The following is a 24055-nucleotide window of genomic DNA, read 5'->3' on the forward strand; positions in this document are numbered from 1 at the left end:
CGACTTTAAAGCATAATTTTATTTCTTGCCTGCAAATACTAGATTTGCGAACTGTGCCGTTTCCCAAAATAATTGCAATATTTCTGTATTATATATACATACATACATATATAGAATAAAAAAGGAATAAAAAAGAAAAGACGATTTGTTGTTGGTATTTTCATTTTAACATTTACATAAAACATTCATTTATTTCTCTCTTTTTTTTGTTGTTGTTGTTGTTTTAGGTATTTTCTCAAAGACACTCACATTTTACATATATTGTATACATACATATATAACTATATACTAAAATTTAGTCGCAATCTGGACAGATTGATTTTAAAAACCATGTGGATAGTGTGGGGGGTGTGTGTGTGTGTGTGGGAAACATCTAGATAATGATAGTAGGATCGGTAAGTATGTACAAATTATTTAATAATAATAAATTATTTAAATAAACATTTCACATATACCCTGCAGATCATTCAAAGCATCAGAGTATATGGACTTCGGTTTCCCGAAATCATAAGATTATATAGATTTTTGTACTAAAATTAAGCGTATTATTTAGGTTTACAAAACAATGAGAGTGTGAAACATTTAGCATCTATTATATACTTCTTATATATATATATATTAATCTTTAGATTGGTCCTTTGGAATGTGTTATAAAAAAAAGTTGAAGAAAAAAAAAACAGACATCTATTTTACATACATTCATATATAGTACTAGGTGGTCAAGTTGTTAAATTTCAGTTAATTGGATTTATTAAATTAATAGCCGTTAAGTAATTTAAATTCCTAAACACTAGAACCAAGACGATCCGACAGCAAAGGCAAAAACATCCGCGTTTTATATAAACTGGCAATGGTGATGGTGGATGGGGGGGGATGAGGGGTACAGAGCCATACTAAATGTCATTTAGTAATTTGCAATGCATTTTTAAACGGATCGTCTACAATTTACACTCTAAATATACACTTTAATCTAGTTTAAAAGGCCTTCACTTGTTAAGCTACCTTGACAATGCACATTAGGATAAAGCTTAAAACTGAATTGTATCTAAAATTGCACTAAACATAAACAAACAACCAACAAAAAAAAACCAAGTCTCTTTGCTATTAACTAACAAATTTAACGGTGTAACTTTACAGCGTATTATCCTCCACTAGGCAGGACACAAAATGCCCATTTTATTGCACTAAACTGTGAACAAATTTCTTCTCCTTTTTTTTTTTGGTCTAGGCTGCATTTGATTGTATACATATATGTATATATATAAAGAGATATATTATTTATTGTTTTTTCCAATGAAAACTTCAAAATTGTATAAAGTTAGGCATTAAGCGAGGCTACGGGCACGATACGAGGAGGAGGCTAATGCTAATGGTTCTCATTTTGTAGCGTGTCTATGTATCTGACCTTTTGGCTGAAAATGTTCAGATACATTTATTAGATAAATCTAATTCCCTCTTGCCCCTCTCTCGCTATCTCTCTCTCTCTCCCACTGTCTCTCTTAATTGCACAACAACTCCGATTTTAGCTACTAGCCGCCCCAAAACACGAACCCGAGCCCAATTCCCTTAGTTACTCATCTAAAACATTGAGATTCGACACGTCATTTCAATGTAAATATTGCACAATCATATATGTACATGTATGTGTATATATATGTATATCTCTTCTTAGTCTAAAAATTATTAAAACCTCTACATAATATTTTTACAAATATATATATATGTATATATGCTATATAAGCATATATCATTTAAAAATGTAAACATTATTAATATTATAAATTATATTTCCTTTTTTTTGCTATGCTCTTCTTATTATTTTTCGATTCTGTAAAATGCCAAGTCTTTTGAGATTCTAGAAATGTGTTGGTGTTATGGTGTGTGGGTGTGTGTGTGTGTGGTGGATAATTTGCATGGCAAATCATTATACAAACTAGAATTAGGCACGCCTGATGTGGTACGATTTCACAATTATAAATTCGTTTCGTCATCCTATGCGAAACGCTTTCAATATCTTTGGTAGAAGCTAGCCTCGATCCTTTATATGTATATATTTTCTATTTTTTTGTATTCAACAAACGTCGCTTTTTGGCTTGAAAGCGACGCTTGTATTTCTTGATAATGCGCTGTATGTGATAATAACGATGGATGCTCGTCTGGGCATACTTCTGATGTAGATATTTCAAAAATTGGCAACGCTCAAAGGATCTACTATCCTCCCTGACAATCTCCTCGTGATGCACATAGTCCGGATGTGGGTGCTCCGTTTCCATACCGACTTCCGCATCGATTTGTGCTTTTGGTTCAGGTTCCTCGGTTAATAGTTCAATCAATTGCAAAGTATCCTCTGAATGTTCCCCATTGTCCTGATCGCTGGTTACCACGCTCAATATGTTTTCATTCATGTCGCATTGCACCACATAGAGATCACTGGTGGTATCGAAAATTTCAGCCAAATTGATCAACAGAACATCTTGTCCCCTTGTCGCTGAAACGGACGAAGCTGCTCCACCAGCCATCAATTCTATGCCCTCCATTTGGTCAGTTTCCATATCGTTCTTATCCAGTTCAAAGTCTTCCGGATCAGAGGCAGCCCCACACATTTCAGCCAATTCCTCTTCAACGCTAAGTTCGCGATGAGTTTCTGGAACAGGAGTTAAGACGCTCGTTTTCTCTAGGGCAGGGAGGAAAGTGTTTAGGGCATTTCTACTAAGATCACTTAACTTGGGTACATGCGACTCCTCTTCACTGCTCTCTAGGATTTCCTTCAGTTTTGCAAGTTCTGTGAGTTCCTTGAACGGTTCCATAATAACGGATCGTGTGACAACGTGTAAATCGTTTGCCACATTTGCCGTTTGAGAGAGTTCCTTTTCCAGAGCGATCATTTCATTGAAATCGCTTTCATCGGTGGATGAACTACTGGAACTACTGGAACTACTGCTCGAACTACTGTCAGGTTGAGATTTTAATGTCTCATTTGGAGGCGCATCGTCGTTTTCGTCTTCATCATCACTAGAACTCGTACTGCTGCTGGAGCTGGAGTCACTGCTGGTACTGGAGCCAGATGACGATGCTGATGACGACGACGACGACGATGATGATGAGGTTGAGGCAACATAGGTCACCGATTGCTTTGTCGATAGCTTTTGTTGCTTTTCCGCAATGCCAACATTGTTATGAAGCAACCATTCTTGAACTTGTAATTCTTTTGCTGGCTCCTCATCCTTGAGAACCGCAGTTATTTTCTCTGTCAGTTGGTCCGCTGTCGGATTCTCATCCTTATTCTCCTCTACATCGTTATGCAACTTCGCTAGGGGCGTCAAATTGGTATTCTCCAAATCATCGAAACCCATAAAATCCGCTGATTCCACTGTTTCCACTGATTCTATTGAATTGGAACTCATCTGATCCAATTGATCTGTCCGTATAGGATTCTGGGCACTTTGAACCTTATAGCCACTCTTAATCACAGTCTCTCGACTATCCTGCACTGTCATTAGCGTTGACCGAAAAGCTCTCGTATTCAACGCTATCACACTAAGACCCTTTAGTGAGGGTGGATTGTGTTTAACAACTATTTTCGCGTGGTCTTCCTTTATGCTATGCCTTTTTATTAGAGGCAAATGCCGTTCCTTTCGCAATGACAATTGCCGACGCACGATCTTTAATCGATGTTTTCTTAACTTGCTTAGGGCATAGGTACGTCTCAGCAGTTTTAGTGTCTTGAAATAGAAACGATGTTTTACTCTGGGACTCTCGAATTCAAGAATTTTGAGCATTTTCATGCGATTGCGATGACGACGTCGGGTGAGCAACTTGCGATTGGCCTTAGGAAGAGGACTAGTCAACTGTAACGCCACTGGAGGAACTGACTCTATGACGGGCATTGGAATGAGCTCTGTGACGGAATGATGACCCTCTTGTTCACTATCGCCATCCACTTTTTTTCGCTTGTAGAATTTAAACCGTTTAGATTCCTCACCGCCTTCTGCAGGATTATTTGGTGTAGTTTCAGTTTCGCTTCCGCTTCCGCCGATCTTATGAATGAATGTTTCATATTCCTTTGCGAATGTCGACTCATTGGAATTGTCTTCTGTGGGAAAATCGTTACAGAGTGTGGGACTATTTAGAGGTAACGTTAAAGTCGGTAGGTTTAGGTTCGATGATGGACTTTCAACGGGTTCCGGCTCTTTCACCGACGGTTCTCTTAGTATTTCAGCTATAGTTTCATTATTATTGCAATTATCGTCCGGTTGTTGTGATGTCTTCAAGCGCAGCTCGTCCAGTTCTTTCTCCACATCGAAACTGGCAAAGGAATCCTCCAGTTGAGCGCTAGTGCTTGGAGCAGGATTATTTGAGGACTTTTCAATGTCTATAATTATATCAGGCAGATTCATAACAACTGTTGCCGTAGGACCGGCAGGTGCCAAAGTTTCGTACATGAAATTTGGCGATGATGTTGTAACAGAGGTGGTTGGATTAGGTGCAACTATTGCTACAGCAGCAGCGATTGGTGCTGGTGGTGGGGGTTGACATTGAGCTTGAGCTTGAGCTTGAAGTGGCAAAGGTTCATCCTCTTCCCCATCATTCCAGGTGGATAGAAAATCGCGTATATTGGAGCTAATTGAAGAGGGCGCTGCTCCTGCTGCTGCTGTTGTTGGTTGGGATGACATGGACACTGCGTGGGGTTTCGCGTGCAAATCATAGCCGATGTAGCTATCCATATGGGTTTCCAGATTTGTCAAATGCGGCACATTTCCCGTCATATAGCAATTCGAGCTGTTTGCCGTTGTTGTCGGACGCTTACCGTAGCCCATTTGAGATTGGGAGTGATATGCGGTTGGCGCTGTTGGTGCGATTGCAGGACGATGTGTTGACTGTTGAGTTTGGGGCGGAGCCAATGATGGTGGCCCAAAAGCACTGTCCAGACTATTGAGATTGAGATCATTGTAGCCATCCATATTCATATTCATGCCCATACCCACACCCATACCCACACCCACACCCATACCCATATTCATACCCATATTCATATTCATATTCATGCCGAGATTGAGCTGCGGCGGTGCCGCTACATAACCACGTTGCCCCATCATATTAGTGGTCGGGTAGTTCTCATAGTGTGGTGTGTGATGATTCACATAAAGATCGGTTGGATGCTTCAATTTCACATTACTCGGCGCTGCATATTGCCCTGGGTAGTTAACGTTCATACCATTATTACGCTGATAGTAGCAACTTTGTTGCGGCTGCTGGGAACAACAACTCAACTGAGCCGTTCGGGATGAAGGACTCTCCGGCCACATGGAGCGTCCAGGAACTGTCTGATATGGATTACTGCTGCCGCCATGCTGATATTTATCATATTTATTGTAGTACATCTCATTACCAGGATGATGGTACGACGACGAGGCAGCCGTCGCAGCCGGAGGAACGGGCGGAATTGAGGACGTCGTTTGATTGCCCGTTTGTGGCTGTGTCCAATTGTGGGAGCTATTTGCCGACTTCAGTTCTGGCGGTGCTGGGTTGTAAAGCTGTGTCGGGTTGGCTGGATACATCGGCATGGGCATGGACATGGGCATTGGCATGGACATGGCGTATTTGTCATAGTACTGCGTCTGCCCCACTCCCAGGCCGCTGTTTGCTCCGCTTGAGCCTGGCATGCTACTCTGATAGCTTCTCGTTGGCTTGATGGCCGCATAATTGGCCTCCAAGCTGGGTAGTTTTTGATTCGGATTTGAATATTGCTGCATATAGGTTTGGCTATTCGGATTTAAATTGGGATTTGCCTGCGTTGGCATCTTATATTTATAAGGATCGACATAGGCACTCGTCGGGGGCTGCAAATATTGGCCACCAGGAACTGATGATCCATTGCCGGTTAATCCACCGCTAACGCTTGCCGCGCCACCAACTCCACCGCCATAAAAGGCCGTGGCTGTAGCCTGGGGCTTACCAACGTTACCAGCTCCACCTCCTCCAGTATATTTATTGCTCAACTTCTCATAACGTTGTCCCATCGTGGAAGGTATACTTTGATAGCCCATGCCTCCGTTTGTGGGATTGTAACCTCCAGAACCATTGTAGGATACCATATTGTAATTATACGGATCCATTGGCATGACACTGCCGTATCCCCCATAATTCTGATTATAGAAATGAGATTGTGTTGACTGTTGCAGTTGCTGTTGTTGCTGGTGATGCTGATGTTGCTGGTGTTGCTGATGTTGCTGATGTTGCTGGTGTTGCTGCTGTGTGGTCAGTGCCTCACTGTAAAACGGAGCCACTGTTGCAATTGTGGCCATTGGCATTGAAGTTGAGCTGCTACTGTGGCTGTTGGTGTTGTTGTTGTTGCTGCTACTGCTGTTTCCACCGACACCGCCACCGGATGAAGTGTCGTAGTGACCTCCGGTTAGCGGTGTTGTGGGCGTGGTTGTGGCACTGCCATAACCACTGCTGCTGCCGCTGCTGCTACTACTACTGCTGCCAGAGGAGCTACTGCCCATGGCTGCCGCAGCAATGGCCATGGAGGCCGAGTCCATGACCGCCTGCATCTTGTAAGCTGCAATACAAAAAGACAATAACAAATGAATAATGGTCATGTCAGGTGAAATCTTCAAATATATAATATCGTATCTGTTAGGTAAGAAAAACTTTTCATCAGTGTCTCACAATTTGGCATGATTCTTTTAGCATTTGGAGATTTCAACAGAAATCATGTTAATTAAAAAATGATTATTGTCAGACTTGATTAAAAGAAGAAGAAAAACCGACTCTTCCATATATGCCTATAAAATAAATCGCGGATTAAAAAATGTGTCAAAAACAACTCTCCAAAAGGAGCCTTGATTAGGACAAGTTAGAAGTTATCCCGACAATGATTTCATTAACAGCCAGAAAAAGGATTCAAAAACAATTAAAACATAAGTTCAAAAAATTTAAAAGTTGCTGAGTGAGGAGTCTCCTCTTTATAAAAAAGAGTTCTCCATTTCAATTCGTTATTGACAGTTTACTAAATTAATTAAAAAATTTAAGAAAAATGAATTCACCTTGTTGATCCTATTTTGAGCCCTTACTTTTCTTACTTGATTAAAACCTTAAATCGATTTTGATGAAATACGTCGGGCCACGATTCAAAATATGACTCCCATGTTATACAAAATATGTTCTATCCATTATAACTAAGGATTAAAAGTATGACTCAACAAAAGATTAATCAGTAATCAGATCAAAATATTGTTAAACGATCACATTTTTACTGGTGGAATCATATTTATTTATTCCCAAGACACCAATGGCTTTTCTCAGCCCTGGCAGCAGTTGATACAAATGACCATGGCAAGGACCGCAGTTAAGGTGGGACAAAAGAGCCACAAAGAAAAGGACGCCGAAAAGGAAAACTCGGAATTGTTGGTCCAAAGCTATAAACGCACGACAAAAATCACAAAAAGTTCACATCACAAGTCTCTCAGCTCAGTGGCTCTCACATATCTCAATTCGGCTCTGCCCAGAACTGAAAATTTATGAAAGGCTGCCAAATTCCAAAAGTTCTTAAAAGTCTAAAAACATTGGTACAAAACAAACTAAACTTAATTATCAATGGTTAATTTAATTATTAAAAGTATAATCCTACTATACTTTATCAAAAAGAGGGTGGACGAATGTCACTTTCAAGGACTGGCTGCAAACAATACAAAGTAAGTTCCCTTGTAATGTGTTTACACTGCGGCGCGTTTCTTATCGAATTTGTTATTTATGCAAAACAGTCCAATACAAGACAAATCTTTGATTGACACTGTAAATTTGGATTTGTTGCGAAAGCAAACTTCAAATTAAAATAAATTACACTAGATTCAGTTGATCCAATTCTATTATCTACGATGTAAACAGATAAAGAACGCCATCAATCTCATAGCCGAGCATATGGAATCATCGAACCAGTGTGAAATTGAAAGAATCTAAACATACTTTTGGCTTAAAACCTCTTACACTCGTCAATTAAACGATAAAGGAACATATCATACATATTGATATTAAGGTTCGAAGATTGAGAAAATTATGACGCTCTGTCACTTTTGCTAGACCATCAAAGAGTTGGAAAAAGTAAAATAAGTAAGATTTTATAACATTCATATCTATATATCTTGAAGTTAATGAACCCTGAATAAAACAAAATCGGGGTTTACTTTAGCTCATTGCAATCTCTGATCAAACATTTTATTCAAAGAATAAAAGAATGTCACTGAATTGGAGTCCTTTTGAACCTTTAAAAATTAATTAAATGTTTTTCTACTGAAATTCAAATGCATTGCAAGCAACTTGAAGGACATTCGACTGAAAAGGAAATGCTTTTACTATCTTTTGTCCTTATTATAAAGTCAAAATTGCATTCATTATATGTGCATATATACATATATATTTATATGTATGTAGATGAGTACGTAAAAAGGTGTATACATACAAACAAATGCCCTTTTCGTTTGCCCAGCTCGCTGTGCTATGAACCTTTCACTCATTCACTTTTCATAGAACAGGAAAAAGCAATTATTCCCCGACATTTAAAATGAAAAATGGTGGAAAACCCCAGTAGTTTGAATGTTGAATAGTTGTGGGTGGAAATTCGTGGAGCACAACACAGAAGAGCACGCAGGAGCAGCGCCACTAGGGTAGCAGCAATTGTGTCAGTTCATGAAATATTTATGATTGACCCACACACACTCGCACACACACACACACACACACACACGGTGTAAAAAACCAATAATTGAGACAATTATTATAGCAAGTCCATAGTCTAACTGCATTCGAACATACCTCCTCCTCCTCCTTCGTTTCGCCTTCTTCTCGCTCCCTTCTTTATGCATTCATAATAACCTGGCGCTAATTCCATCCACCAGCCGCCATTCATGTCGACAGCGACCACCTGTGACGCCGCAGCAGCAGCGGCGGCGGCGGCGAAAGAAGCATCTGTGGGATACCACATGACGGTGCGAAAAGATACAACAAAAAAAATAAACAACGGATTCGAATATAAACAGGTGGACAACAGAACTGAGACCGAGAAAGAACTTTGCTCAACTAGAGTTCATTATGATAATTCACTTTCATTTCATTCGTGGCTACTCCTGGACGGAATATTATTGATGGATGACCTGCATTATGAAGCACTCAAAACAAATGACCACAAAGCACTGATGACACAAGGCCAAAAGTGGCGATTGCCAATAGACGATTGGTATTGGGTTTTTGGCTTTTAGTCTAATTGGGCGTGAAGCCAACTGAAGCGCAAAATAACACAGATCTGAATTTGAGATCAGAAAGGGAATGGTTTCTATCAGATCGGATGTGCTGTAATCAATATGCTTAATGCAAGGCTACTAATGATGAAAATATCTTGCCATATGTTGGCCAATACATCGACAACAACACACACCACGAATACGACCAAGGAATGTGAGAAAAAGGCGCGCATTTCGCACACACTTACTTAGTTACTTTGTTGTTGTTGTTTTCTTTTTGTTTCTTAATAATTATCAAACTTTCGTCAACGATTTTCAACCTCTCGATTCGATGGTTGCTCTCTTCTAGGCGCGCACGAAACTTTTTCATCTGTTGAAGTTCAACAAAATAAAAGTAATCAACAAGGACGCGGAACGCAACGGAATGTGGCGCTAACGCCGACGCAGTCGACAATGGAAAGTTATACGCACATATATATATATACTTATCCTGCCCTCTACCCACCCACCCCACTTGTAAAGGGGGTGGACTATATAGTATGTATATATGTATGAATGTGTAGTATGTCGACGTCGAGTCGGCGTTTGGCAGTCTATAAAAATGTGAATGTATGGTCTCTCTTCTGTATGTGTGCGTATATATGTATGTAGTGTCTGTTGTGCTTGGGAAAACAAGTGGTTGCCGTGGTGAGAAAAAAAAAAGAGGAGAATAAATAAAGAGGGAACTACTAAGAAGGAAAAGGATGGAGAAGGAAAGCAAGGAATATAAATAAACAGAAAAAAGGGATGAGCGGCCAAGGGTGACGTGGCCGGGGCGAGGTGCCCGTTAAAGCCAAAATAAAATTAGACTGACTGACCAAGTTAATACCCAATACATATCAGTATACCCACAGGATGTCACGGCAAGTCCTCTTTTTTATTTCCCTTATATCAGTCATTAGTATTTTACCATTTACTTTTTGGTAAGGTAAAGTTTTCTTCATAAAACTCCCTGAATGATCCATCAAAAGATCCTATATACATAGTAAATGAATAAGTTTGGTTTATCAGCACAAAATGTAAACAAAAAGTTAAACAGGGAAGAAAGTTTTTCGATAAAAAGAGTCCAAAAGTTAATAAATGAGTAGATAAATATTGGAAAAACGAAATTTTTAAGTTTTAGTTATCAGTTTTAATGTGTCTGTTTATAGTTTTGAATTTATCAATCTACTGAGAGTAGATTGTAAGTTTTGTCAATATAGCTTTATCCTTTTTTTTGACTGAAGTGAGTTTTATAAAGGTCCTAAGTGGAAAATACATCGACAACAAGATCTAGATCTAGTAAAACTAAGACAAACTGTACAAAAACTAGCCCCAGAATCCAATCTGTATGCCGTATTTGAGTTCGTGACATTATTTTTACCAAAAACTCGATTTCAAGTTTGAAAGAGAGGAACAATCGTTAGTGATTGTTAAATTTTTTGTTTCGTTAAAGTTTCGTTGTACAGTAAAATCGGTTATAACGACGCTCAAGGGAACGACGATTTTCGTAGTTATATACGGAAGACATACTAACCGAAGGCCCTTTCATATAACTTTGTATTGGGACCAAACAATCACTCATCAAACTTTAGTCGCTATAACCGGACGGACGTTATAAGCGGAGTCCTTGTTCATACATTTGGATTCTGGTCGTATAGATATAAATAGAATAGGAAGTAGTATTTAGTATATGTAGTTTCCACTCTTGTCTCTGGGACCAGACCCACCAAGACCAATCGAAACAATTACTATTTTTATCGAATTTTGAAGTTAGCTTTAATGAAATCGGCTAAAAATATTTGTTCATTTTGTGTAGTTATAGTTTTTAAACGCATCAAACAGAAGTAACTGTAAAATTTGGATTTCGAAAGACAGGCTTTAATTTGAAAAAGCAAAGCGTTTTATTTGTTAATTAAATGTATTAATTGTAACAGAAATAACTTAATCAAAGTGTTCATCCTGAGTAGACCATAACCAATTTGCGTCACATGTACGCTTAACTAAAGTTAATCCGTGTAAAATTGTTTTCTAATAAGTTTTTACCCCACTTTAGCCGCCTTTGTTCAAACGATTAACTTGAAGGTGTAAAACGCCCCAAAGTGGCTCTTTAATTACGTATACGCAATGTCAACTTTGCGGGTAGGACCTGGCCAAATAGTCTCAATTTATTATTTTTAACTCTATTACACACAAATAAGATTTTATGCCAAAAATTCGGCCCCAAAATAGCGTGTTTTCATATATGTACAGTCGAGTCTCGATAGTTCGTAACCCGCTTAATCAAAATCCTCAATAACTCATAAGAAACTGCTGTTCCCTGGAAAAAATTTCTGTTCCCTTGCCATTTCTAATTATTGATACTCGACTGTACATAGGTAAACGTTCTGATCGTTATGATATACATACATCGATATGAATATGTATATATATGTATATCCTTTACATTTCAAATGAATAATATTTAGAATAATATTAGGATGATCATTATAATGATGTGCCAAATGGGTATTATAATGTTCAAAAATAAAGTGAAACTTGAAACTTCATTTGTGTAAATTATTAAAAAATTGCCAATATTACTGCTATTTTATTGCTTTCAAGAATAGAATGATCTTGGAATAATATACATAATATTTTTCCATTATGTATTTTATTTTCTAGAAAGTAAACACCAAAATATATGAATATTATTCTAACACAAAAAATAATGTTAATAAAATGCATCCAAATGCAATTTGGTTGTAAAACATATTATTATCAACAAGTTTTTTAGATGGTTTCTTGAGTCACCGTTTCCGCTAATTCGGAAAACAATATTTGAATCTCTTCCATTTTTATGGTAAAAAAGTTAACTTAAGAAAAAGAAGTGAAAAACATTATTTTATTATTCTTATTTTATTTTTTATTATTATTATCAGTGACCTGACTTTACAGCGGCTTAGACCAAAAATATCCTCGTTGCTTGACTGAATCACTTGGACAACTCATCTACCGAGGACTGTATTTTACATTTTGAATTGTAATCGAAACCTAAATCCAAAAATTAATAAATTTCATCAGTCACACTTCAACCTCCACAGAGATAAGACGTGTCACAGCAAACCAAACCTCTACGCAACAAAAAAACAAACAACAACAAAATTCAAACTCGACAAACAAAGTTTAAGCACAAAGCAAAACAAAAAACGAAAACAAAACACTCACTGCTAACCGTTAAGCCGGGCTTGAGCCCGACAACACCAACCATGCGAGAACCACCAGACATTCAACCCAACAACAAACATTTGGGCGAACCAACATACATAATATTAAAACGAAATGATAACTGTTCATTTGAAAAAGTATCACCGTTCATAATTAAAAAAACAATTGACTACACTTGCGGAGGCGAAGTCGAATCTTGCAAAAAAATAAGGGACGGCTCACTTCTAATAAAAACAAAAAACAAACTGCAAGCATTAAAACTATTAAAACTAACAAAAATGACTGATATCAATGTTTCCGCGTCAGAACACAAAACATTAAACTTCACAAAAGGAGTAATCTACTGCAACGAACTTCGAGGCATAGATGAAAATGATATCCTACAAGAACTAAAGACACAAAAAGTAACAGAAGTAAAAAAAATATTAAAAAAACAACCAAATACAACACAACAAATTAACAACAGTCAAAACAACAACGCCATACTTATCGAAACCGGACTCATCACTCTAACATTCGCGACTCCCAAACTACCAGAAGCCGTCAAAATCGGATACGAAACCGTACGCATCAGGCCTTACATCCCTCTTCCACTCAGATGTAAAAAGTGTCTTCGCTTTGGACATCCTACATCTGTTTGCAATAGCCAGGAATCATGCAAAAACTGCTCAGAGCCAAACCATACAGACGAGATCGAATATTGTGCAAACAATAAAAAATGCCTTAACTGCATTAATAACCCAGAACTAGACCATCAACACTCACCCCTCGACCGCCAATGCCCCACATTCCGCAAACAACAAGAATTAACAGCAATAAAAATCACCGAAAAGGTAGACCACAAAACAGCACTTCACATATACTCCACAAGACACAGCCAGCAATTGGGAAACACATACGCCAACACGCTTAGACGTCCCACTCCGCGCACAACTAATACCCCAATCGACACACTACACAGGAATATTAACACACACCCGCAAAAACAACCCACCCCCGCATCAACCACCGGACACAACCCACCAGCCAATTCAACAAGAGTAACAAAGTCTCCAACACTACAACAAGCGAAAGATAAAATGCAAGACACACCAGAGGACATGGAAACCGACGGTAACCCAAATACATCATACTCATCACAACAAACTAAAGATTTAAAAATAAGAATTTTTGCCAAAGACCCCAAGACTAACCCCCTTTCTACCAATTTCAAACCCCCAAAAACAAAAACAAAAACCATACCCCCAACCAAAAACCAACAGACCAACAACAGCGACAGCGAATCCACATAAGCAACAAACTTCATTAAACTAAGCCTTACTTAACATAAAATATGCTAAGAATAATACAATGGAACTTAAAAGGGTACACTAACAACTACATCGAACTCCTAACCATAATAAAAAAATACTCACCACAAATAATATGCCTTCAAGAGACACACTATTATAACACACACATACCCATACCCATTCCAATTAACTACCAAATTTTTACCAACACAGCTTCCAACAGGTTTGGCGGCACAGCCATATTAGTTCACAAAACCATCCAAAACACCCAGATAAACCAAACCGACCATTTTGAATCCCTTAGAGTTGAAATAGAATCTAAATTAAAAATCCAAATTACCTCAATATACCTTTCCCCTAACAAGACTTTCTCCCTTAAATCCTTAAACGACAACCTCAACCCAACCAACAACACAAATCACATTATCGTAGGTGACTTCAACAGCTGGCACAACAGCTGGGGTTCACCACACCCAAACAGAAGAGGAAAAATCCTTCACAAATTTCTACAAAATGCTAACCTCCACATCCTAAACGACGGGTCCCCAACACACCTTTCAACACACAACACATTCACACACACCGACCTGTCACTATGTTCTCCACAGCTTACCCCATTCACTAATTGGGAAATTATCGACGACCTCCACGGAAGCGATCACTTTCCAATCCTTATCTCCTTGTTTTCTCAATCAAAAACAAATAACTTCTTTCGTCCTTTTTTCAAAATTAAAGAAGCCAACTGGTCAACTTTTACCCAATCAACACACGCTTTAAGTGAGAAAATACCAATAAGTCCAAATATTAACAAAGAAACTGCAAACATTTGCAAAATCATTATTCAAACTGCACACCACAACATACCACAATCCTCTCCCAACCGCTTCAAAAAAAATACACCATGGTGGAATAAAACTCTCACCGAACTCAGAGCCAAAAAACAAAACACATGGAAAACTTTCAAACATAATAGTAACACTGATAATTTAATTAATTACAAAAAAGCCAACGCTCTCTTTCGGAGGGAACTTAAAATATCCAAAACCAGAGCTACAACCGAATTCACCTCCACAATACGACAGAACACACCCTCCCACAGAATCTGGGCCAATATCCGACGCTTTTGCGGACTCAACCCAATCAAACAAATCCACTGCATAAAAAACCCAACCAACAACTTACCCACAACAGATACATCCTCCATAGCCCAACTATTTGCCCAACACTGGTCAGACCAATCCAAAGACATCAATTTCAATCCAACCTTTATTACAAACAAACACTCTAATAAACCATTGAACTATATACCCCACCCCTCAGCACAAATAATAGAAGCCGACATAACGCAAATTGAACTCCTATCCGCACTTCACTCACTTAAAGGTACCACACCGGGCCTCAATAGAATATCCTACCCTATGATAAAAAACACCTCTAACACAGTCAAAACAAGAATTACCCACCTCTTTAACAATGTATTTAAAAATTTCATCCCACAATCATTTAAAACCAGTCTAGTCATCCCCATTCTCAAACCCACCTCCAACAAAACATTTATAACCAACTATAGACCAATCTCCTTAAACTGCTGCCTATCAAAAACCCTCGAAAAAATCATAGCCAAACGTCTTTGGTGGTTTGTCACCAAAAATAACCTAATCCACCCCAATCAATCCGGATTCAAACGTGGCAAGTCGGTTTCAGACGGTCTGCTCACAGCAGACTACCTAATAACCAAATCGCTGCGTCAAAAAAAGCACTGTTCTGTCATTGCCCTTGACTTCTCAAAGGCTTTCGACAGAGTCGGAGTGCATTCCATAATTGACCAACTAATAGATTGGAAACTGGGCCCCAAAATTATAAATTTCATTAAAAACTTTATGTCCAACAGGAAAATTAAAATAAAAATCAACAACACATTCAGTTCTCCCTTCCCACTCCTTAATGGCATTCCCCAAGGTTCACCAATATCAGTTATCCTCTTCCTAATTGCCTACAACAAACTTGCCAATATAATCAGCTTACAAAAAGAAATCCATTTTAGTGCCTATGCAGATGATTACTTCCTTATAGTCCCACTCAATAGAGAAAAAAAACCAAACATTCAATCTAGATTCCGTTTTTGCAAACATCCAAGAATGGTGCTCATACTCTGGAGCATCATTATCCCTTAACAAATGCCAACACCTACACATTTGCAGGAAACAAAACTGCAATTGTACCCTATCCTCCAACAATATAGCAATCCCCCTAGTAACCCAACTCAAAATACTAGGACTAACAATAAACAATAAATACAGATGGGACTCACACATTAAACACATCCAACCATCCCTTAACAACAAACTGAATATAATAAAATGTTTAGCAAGCCCCAAGTTTAACTGCAACACCCATACACTTCTTAACATAACAAAGGCAACACTCATAGCCAAAATAGACTACGCCATATTCATTTATGGCCACGCGCCTAGATCTACACTAAACAAACTAAAAACAACATATAATGCTGGAATACGCACAGCCCTTGGCGCTCTCCCCTCAACACCCATCCCCAACCTACTTTTCGAAGCCAACCTACCTACAATAGAGCAAAAAAGAAACCTCATGACAGCCAAAACATACAAAACAATCCTCCACAGTGCTAACTCTCCAATCCATAAATTCACCATTCAAATAAAAAATCAAACTAATAAGAAACTAAAATCCACACTAGAAAAAATCATTACGCTTTGCAAAGACCACAACATTCCCTACCTTCCACCACCCAACAGACAAACAATCACACCTCCATGGCTATTTCCACCTTCCACCATCAACACTTCCTTACATAAGTTTAATAAACCTGACACATCACCAGAAATATATCAAAAAATCTTCCTAGAACATAAAGACAAACACAAAGAACACAAATATATATTCACAGATGGCTCCCTGCAACACAAAACTGCCACATTCGCCATAACCACCGATATAACAGTTCTAAAAACAGGCATCCTACCACACTACTCCTCCATCCTCTCCGCAGAAACAATAGCCATTCTTGAAGCAATAAAGCTAACAAGAACCAAGAAAGGTAAATTCATAATATGCTCCGACTCCCTGTCAGCTATCAAATCCATAAGCAACATCAACAACAATAATTTGTACCCCACTTTAATAAGATCCATCTTAACAAAAACCTACACCAAAATAAAACTCCTCTGGATCCCCAGCCACTGTGGCATTAAAGGTAACGAACTTGCCGACCAAACCGCCAAATCGACCATAAATATGCCCCTCCACTACACCCCAAACTTTAATTGCACTGATATAAACAAATTCCTTAAAAATAACTTATCCCAAAAACTTAAAAACAACATAGATAGCTGCAACACATGGTACCAACAGTTAAACAGCAATCGAACACACACAGGAGACTATCTCAAAAACACTTTACAAAGAGACATAACAAGGATGGACCAAATAAAAATTCTAAGACTTAGATTAGGACACACAAGATTCACTCAACAGCACTACATCAACCCGAACGACATAACACCCTGTCCAAACTGCAACTCAACATCCGACCAAAACATAGAACACGTACTAAAAAACTGCCCTGCAACCTCCCACATTAGGGAAGAAATCTTTGAACAAGTTTGCCCCATATCAATCCTTGCAAACCCTACTCCAACAAACCTCTTAATGATTATAAACTACCTCAAAAAGTCAAACTACTACCACATCCTATAGGTTTAAATTTATAAAATATAATTAATCAAACAAAATGTAAATAAATAAATAAAATAGGTTAATGAAATAGGTAAACTAAATATGTAAATATGTAAATACACAAGCCGAAGGCCCAAGCAGCTAGCGCTTAGTAACTAAGTTCCGACTACTTTGTAATTAGTCCTAACTCTAAGATAAATAAATAAATAAATAATAAATTTCATGAAATTTCAAATTGGTTTTAACCACACTGTACTTTAAAGGGTATGAACAAGTCAATCTTAAAGCTGGATGAGCGACAGAATGAGAGTCACTGCTCCTTGCTAGCCATGTGACGGCTTTTCCTGCTCCTGGCATGACTTTAACTACATACATACATATGTACATACATACATACATACATATACATATACATGTACATATATATACATGAAGACACACACAAGTGTTTGTATGTTTGTATGTATCCCTATAACGGAAATGAAGGCTCGCTCTTATAAGCAAACATGACAGAGTGCTCCAGAGTTGGAGTAGCAAGCAATTCGTCCATACTGTCCGCCTGTCCGTCTGTCAGCCAACATGCTCCCATTAATAATGACAGAGACGAAAGCGTGACAAACAAAACAGCAACAACAAAAATTTAAGGAAAAGTGCAGCGGAAAAACATTTACTAGAGAGAGGGAGTAAGAGAGAGTGAAGGAGAGAGCAAGCGGGAATGAGTGACAAAGAGAGAAGTTTAGGACCAAAACACAAATTCAATTGACAACCACAAAAACAAATTAAGAAAAGGTAGGCACAAAAAAAATGAAAAACGAAAACAAAGGAAATGGAAATAAACAATGAGTAAACAGTAAATGGGCAAAAAACGAATACAAAAAAAGAAATAGGCGACAAACAGCAACAACAACACAGCAATCAAATGATAATAAAAAAAAATGCGATTATGCCAGCAGAGCTGCCGACGTCGCTGTCGCTAAGCGGCAGAGGCACGCTCTTCTGCCGCTGTCGCTGCTACTGCGACTCTCTCTTCTTCTTAATTTTTTTCTTTTTTTGTTTTTGCGTTCCGTTTTTCTTTGATTATTATGCATGCGTGAGTGAATAGGTGTCTCAAAGGTGAAACGAGAAGCCAAAGCGAACTGCAAAAACAACAACAAACCAACGAAGAAAAAGAAGAAGAAGTAGAAAAAAAGAAGCTATAGCAATTCCCATTCCAAATTCAAAATGCAAAACAAAAAATCGAAAAAAATCGAACAAAGCCCACAACAAAAAAAAAAAAAAATACAAAAAATGGTAAAGAAAACACGAAAAGACGTTGCCGCTGCGTCAAACCACTGTAAGGAAGGGGGTGTTGGGAAAGGAGGCGGGGGAAGCCACGACAAATATTGATTGAAAATCAATAGCATACATAGAAATAGAGACAACTATGTAGCTTGTCTATCATCATTTCCATCATCATCGTCATCGTCATCATCGTCAACTCCGTCAACGTTCAGAAAATGAAAATAAAGTTCCACCCGGCATAGTTTCAAAAGTATTCACATAGATACATATGTATATGTACATACATACATGGGTGCTTAAATACATACATATGAACATACATACATACAAGTTTGTTTATACAAATGTCTGTAAGTATGGTAAGCGGAGATACATACATATATACACACATATGTTTGAACAGATACGACAGTGAGGCTTAAATTCCATGTACAGGTGGGATTCTATTTACCTCCAGTTACAGGATTCCAAGGGAAATCCCTCGATCCATATAGAATGTATGGAAAACTTTGTTGATTCTTATACCCTCGCAAAAGCGGGTATAGTAATTTTGATAAGAAGTATACATCACATACAAGAAATGATTTCCGACCTTATAATGTATATATATTCTTGATCAGCCATGTCCGTGTCTTGATCAACGAGAACTCCTCATACACTATTAAACAACAGAGCTGAAATTAGTCTTGTATATACTGTACGGTTGCATATTTTAGATTTAGCCGGATCGGACCACTATATGTCTTATATACAAATGGCAAACTCACAAACAGTGACTCTTCTCAATAACTTCGTTGGTATTGTCATAAAAATTAATATTTTTTAGTTTTGCATACATTTTAATAACATACCAAATCTGATCAATATCGATGAATTATGTACATATGTATATCATAAGTGTATATGGCTCGCATAGGAACGATCGGTCAAAAACACCACATTTTATCAATAACTTCGTTACCTTAATGACTGAGCCAAAATTTGATGAAAATCGGGTAACTTTTTTAAAGCTGTCGTATTGGTCCAAATAGCCAAAGATTAAAGGCCGATTTTGAGAACATTATACTTTTAAAATAATTAATTTTTCTACCTTTACGCCTGTAGGTAAGGGAAGAATAACAGAAAAACTTTCAAGGGTATTTAGACTTCAACATAGCAAAAGTTAGGCCAGGCCCTCCAGTTTTATACATATTTACGTGTACTCTTCTGGAGCTTTGAGAACTATCATGGGTAGAAGATATTTTTGAAATTGGATATGTTGAATTTATATTGTGTTTACAACTAAAGTTGCAGCTTTGGTTTGGCTAAATCAAGCACGCGATACAAAGTGGCAATGTCACGATGATCTTTGATAAACAGTGGCGGATCTGTTTATTGATTTTAGTGGCGGAATTGGTCTTTGGATCTTATCAAAAATAAGAAGACTTCGAGGTTTACACTAGCACTTTGAAGACTCTCAGTATGAACGTAAAGAGAGCCAAAAAAGTTGAACATTTTTTAAAATTGGTTGAAGGCGGTTGAAGTAAAGAAAATGAATAATTACAGTAACAATTAAGAGCAAGTCGATTCCTTTAAAATCAGATGTAAGAAAGATATTGAGATTAAAAAACGAGGATAATTTTAATTTGCATTCGTTGCAATAAATTATGCTAGACAAAGTGACATACAAATTGTACCTATACTTATGTAAGTATTTACATATGTATGTATGTAAGTATTTAGACAGTGGATCCTAGCTTAATACAACAATGTTTCTGTAATTTGTTTTTTTTTTTTAAATATTAGAAAGTGATGACTTATAATACGTTCTAGGTGAACTCATTGTGCACTTGTTTTGCTTCATTTATTTAGTTATAATTCTCAATCGGCTTTAGCATCGCAGATATGGCATGGCTAAGCAAATTCTGAAATTCTTTAGCCTGTGCATGACCCTTCTGAGTTTCCAATAAAACGGATCTAATGTCGACTTTGGATCAAAGTCTGAAAAAATACCCTCCATTTAAATGAATTACATTTTGAGTCTAAATTTTGATTATATTAGTACATTAACTTTGATTCGATGAGTGCAAGACCGATTTTCGATCAAAATGTTTGATCTGAATTAATGGCGAACAAGAGTAAGTTCCAAAATGTTTCTTTCGTAAATTGATATTTTACGTTGATAAAACATATTATTTACTTTCGCTTTACCTTAATCATTTTTTATCTTCAGTTCTCATTTTAACTTGTTGATCTACATACTTCATGCATCTATTTAGAATATTTTGAATTTGACAAAAAAAATCATTGGAGGTGGCCCAAAAAAAATCCGCCACCGACATATCTACAAACATATGTACATGTATGTATGTACGTACATACATACATAAATTCATGTATGCGTGTTGCGACGACAAGCTCGGCTTGATAATTTAAACACGTACATACATACATATGTACATACACATGTGTACACACACGTACATATGTATGTACATACAGATGCATGCATATAGAAAAGAGGGTGCAAAAGACGGGGGTGGGGCGGCCGGTTGGAAGGTTTTCCCTCTGCCAGTAAGCGACATCACCCAATACGTATCGAGCAAAACAGACGTACAAAAGGCAAAGAAAGAAAAACAGAGAAACAAAATGTCAACACCTTTTTTTTTTTGTTGTTGTGGTATTGTTGTATACTGTAATACCCATTGTTATTATTAATATAGATTGAAGAGGAACATACATATGTACATACATACATACATACATAAGCATTTACATACCAACTGCCGAGTAACAATGTTCGACTTTAAAGTCTTATCGATCTACGTTCATACATACATACATACATGTGTACATATGTACATATGTACATATGTACATACATGTGTACATATGTATGTATGTATGTATGTATCTATGAAATAGATCCACACTTTGGATATTAACTAAGACTATAATTTTCACCTGCTCGACTAATCGCAAATAAATTATACATACATACGTATGTATGTATGTACATAGGAATGTAAAGTGCTTATTTTGCGACGAAAATTAATTTACCAAAATATATTACTATTTATAAACAATAATCCAAAAGTTTGTAATCGGTTAACGACCCATAAAGTATACGCCACATCAATTTATAATTAATAATAATTGTGTTAACAATTTCGTCTTCCCTTTGAAACACTTGAAAACTTTTAAATGGTGATGTAAATTGACAATGTTTCTCAATGTTAACCGAGGTTTTTGTTGAATATTCTTAATCATACTTTATTTTTCTTTACGGATGTAAAGAGTACACCAAAGTCGTTGTTTTTTTCATCCCACATTTCTTTAATAATTAATAAATGTTGTAATGTGTGGCATGCTTAGTGAGGATTCATATCGATTCACTTTTCCTTTCGTTGTAAATTCAAGGGGTAGCAGCAAGTCGAAATGTTGGTTTGAGTAAAAAAAAAAAAAGACACAAACATACATACATATGTATGTATGTACATACATATGTAAATTATAATTTCTGTGTCTGCCTCTTTTTGATATATTTTTTTTTTTACTATGTTTAACTGTGTGTGAGCTTTTTCGATGGCTCTGTTGGTGGAGGGAAGGTACCGGGGTATGTAATCAACTTTGTTGTTATTTTGTTATTGCCGCAAAAAAAACCAAAAATAAAAGCAACAACAAAACATGCCAAAGAACAGAATAAAGTAGAGCAACCAAGTTAGCGCATACGTCAGCGTCAACGCTGACAGCGAAGCCAACAGCATGAAGCCCCCTATAGTCAGTTAAAGAAAGAGTGGCAGGCGGTTGGTTGTGGGGTTTGGGGGTAGCAGGGGTGGCCCCATGCCAGCAGCATATGCACTGAAGCAGCAACTAAACCACGTATTCATACACACACACACAAACCCATACAAAGATAGAAAGAAAGAGAAAGAGAGAGATACGAACCTCAACAGTTTTTCAACATTTTGTTGCTATTTTTGCTCTGCTCGCTGCTTACTTAAACGTTCTGCCGCTGCCGAAGCTGACGACGCAGCCGAAGTCGCTGCTTGTTTTTTGTTTTGTCGTCTTACTGAGTTTCGCTTGATTATTTTGTTTTTTTTTTATTTTAATAGCTGTTCATATGCTTTTAATTACTATTATTAGTATTGTTGTTGTTACGCACTTTATATACAGAAACAAACACACAATCACGCGAGAACAGAGAGAGCGATGTGGCCAAAGAGGGTGCTCTGCCGACGTCGCTGCTTATGGCTTGTTACCGTTGCACTTCAAGGTAACAGCACATTTGCTGATAATAAAAAAAAATAAAAATGTATAAAACACATAACAATATTTCTTTTTTCTTTCTTCGGCCAAAATGCAACTTCACACACGTAGACTATCAATACCGGCTATTTTATACGGAACGGGGGATGGTGGGATTGAGAAGCGGGAGGATCACTATCACTACCTTTATATGTATACTACGATTAGAGCGCGTAAAAAACAATTTTTGTTTTAAATTTCAAAACAGAAGATTATTGATACATGAGACCGGGGCGTTGGGTGCACGTAGAGGCGCAGAGACGTAGCGAACGTAGTAAATAAAAGAAAAAAGTTAATAAGAACAACGCAAACGCAACGAAATAACACAACGTCGACGACAACGCGCCAAAAAACAACAACACTCCCGCACACGAAACGAAGCGACAACGTTCAACGTTGAAGATACAGATACGAATGAGCAACGGTAAAAAACGGTAAGGTGAGTGCTAATGAGCCGAAGCTCAGCACGCGTCAAACATACATAAACCAGTGGGATTACCGACTTGAATATACCCTGTTTAAGATTTTAGTTAGCGAATTATAATATCTCTAGACCCTATTACAGTTTTTGGGTATAGTTTAAACTTCTGCATCTACATATGTACATACATATATACATATGTACATATGTGACAAGCTAAAACAATTACTTAGCGAAAGATACTTACTTATGTATGTACATATATATATACCCAGTTGCGATAGCTGAGACAGGGTACGCACCGCGGCCGAAGCCGAGGCGAAAGCTCTCTCTTTCTTTCTTTCTCTCTATCTATGTATATGTGCCCATGTGTTTGTGGGGCTGAAGGAGCAGGAGAGCCATAGTGACATACAGGTGGTTGTTGTCGTTGTGAGACCGACTGCATTTGTTGGTAAGTGTTAATTAATGATGTGCACTGTCATCTTCATTATGCGATATTTACCGTTTGCACTTCAAACCAACAATTATTAGAATTCATTATTAAGTTAACCACAAAATAAATGTGACTAGATTTAAATAATTTTGAGTGATAATAG

General features: G+C 37.5%; 1 protein-coding gene across 1 annotated transcript; it reads right to left on the bottom strand.

The window, feature by feature from the left end:
* Nucleotides 1-181: 181 nt before the first annotated feature.
* LOC137572563 (uncharacterized) lies at nt 182-23394 on the bottom strand. Its single transcript, XM_068284312.1, has 2 exons — nt 22679-23394; nt 182-6562 (listed from the first exon to the last, which is right to left on the bottom strand). The coding sequence occupies exon 2, from the start codon at nt 6552-6554 to the stop codon at nt 2058-2060; it is 4497 nt and encodes a 1498-aa protein (XP_068140413.1). The 5' UTR covers nt 6555-6562; nt 22679-23394; the 3' UTR covers nt 182-2057.
* Between the last annotated feature and the right edge of the window lie 661 nt (nt 23395-24055).

Source organism: Drosophila tropicalis, unplaced genomic scaffold (genome assembly GCF_018151085.1).
Source record: "Drosophila tropicalis isolate 14030-0801.00 unplaced genomic scaffold, ASM1815108v1 contig_39, whole genome shotgun sequence".
Classification (NCBI taxonomy): Eukaryota; Metazoa; Arthropoda; class Insecta; order Diptera; family Drosophilidae; genus Drosophila; species Drosophila tropicalis.

Coding starts and splice junctions, on each gene's coding strand:
- LOC137572563 (XM_068284312.1), bottom strand. CDS start 6,554: ATGCAGGCGGTCATGGACTCGGCCTCCATGGCCATTGCTGCGGCAGCC.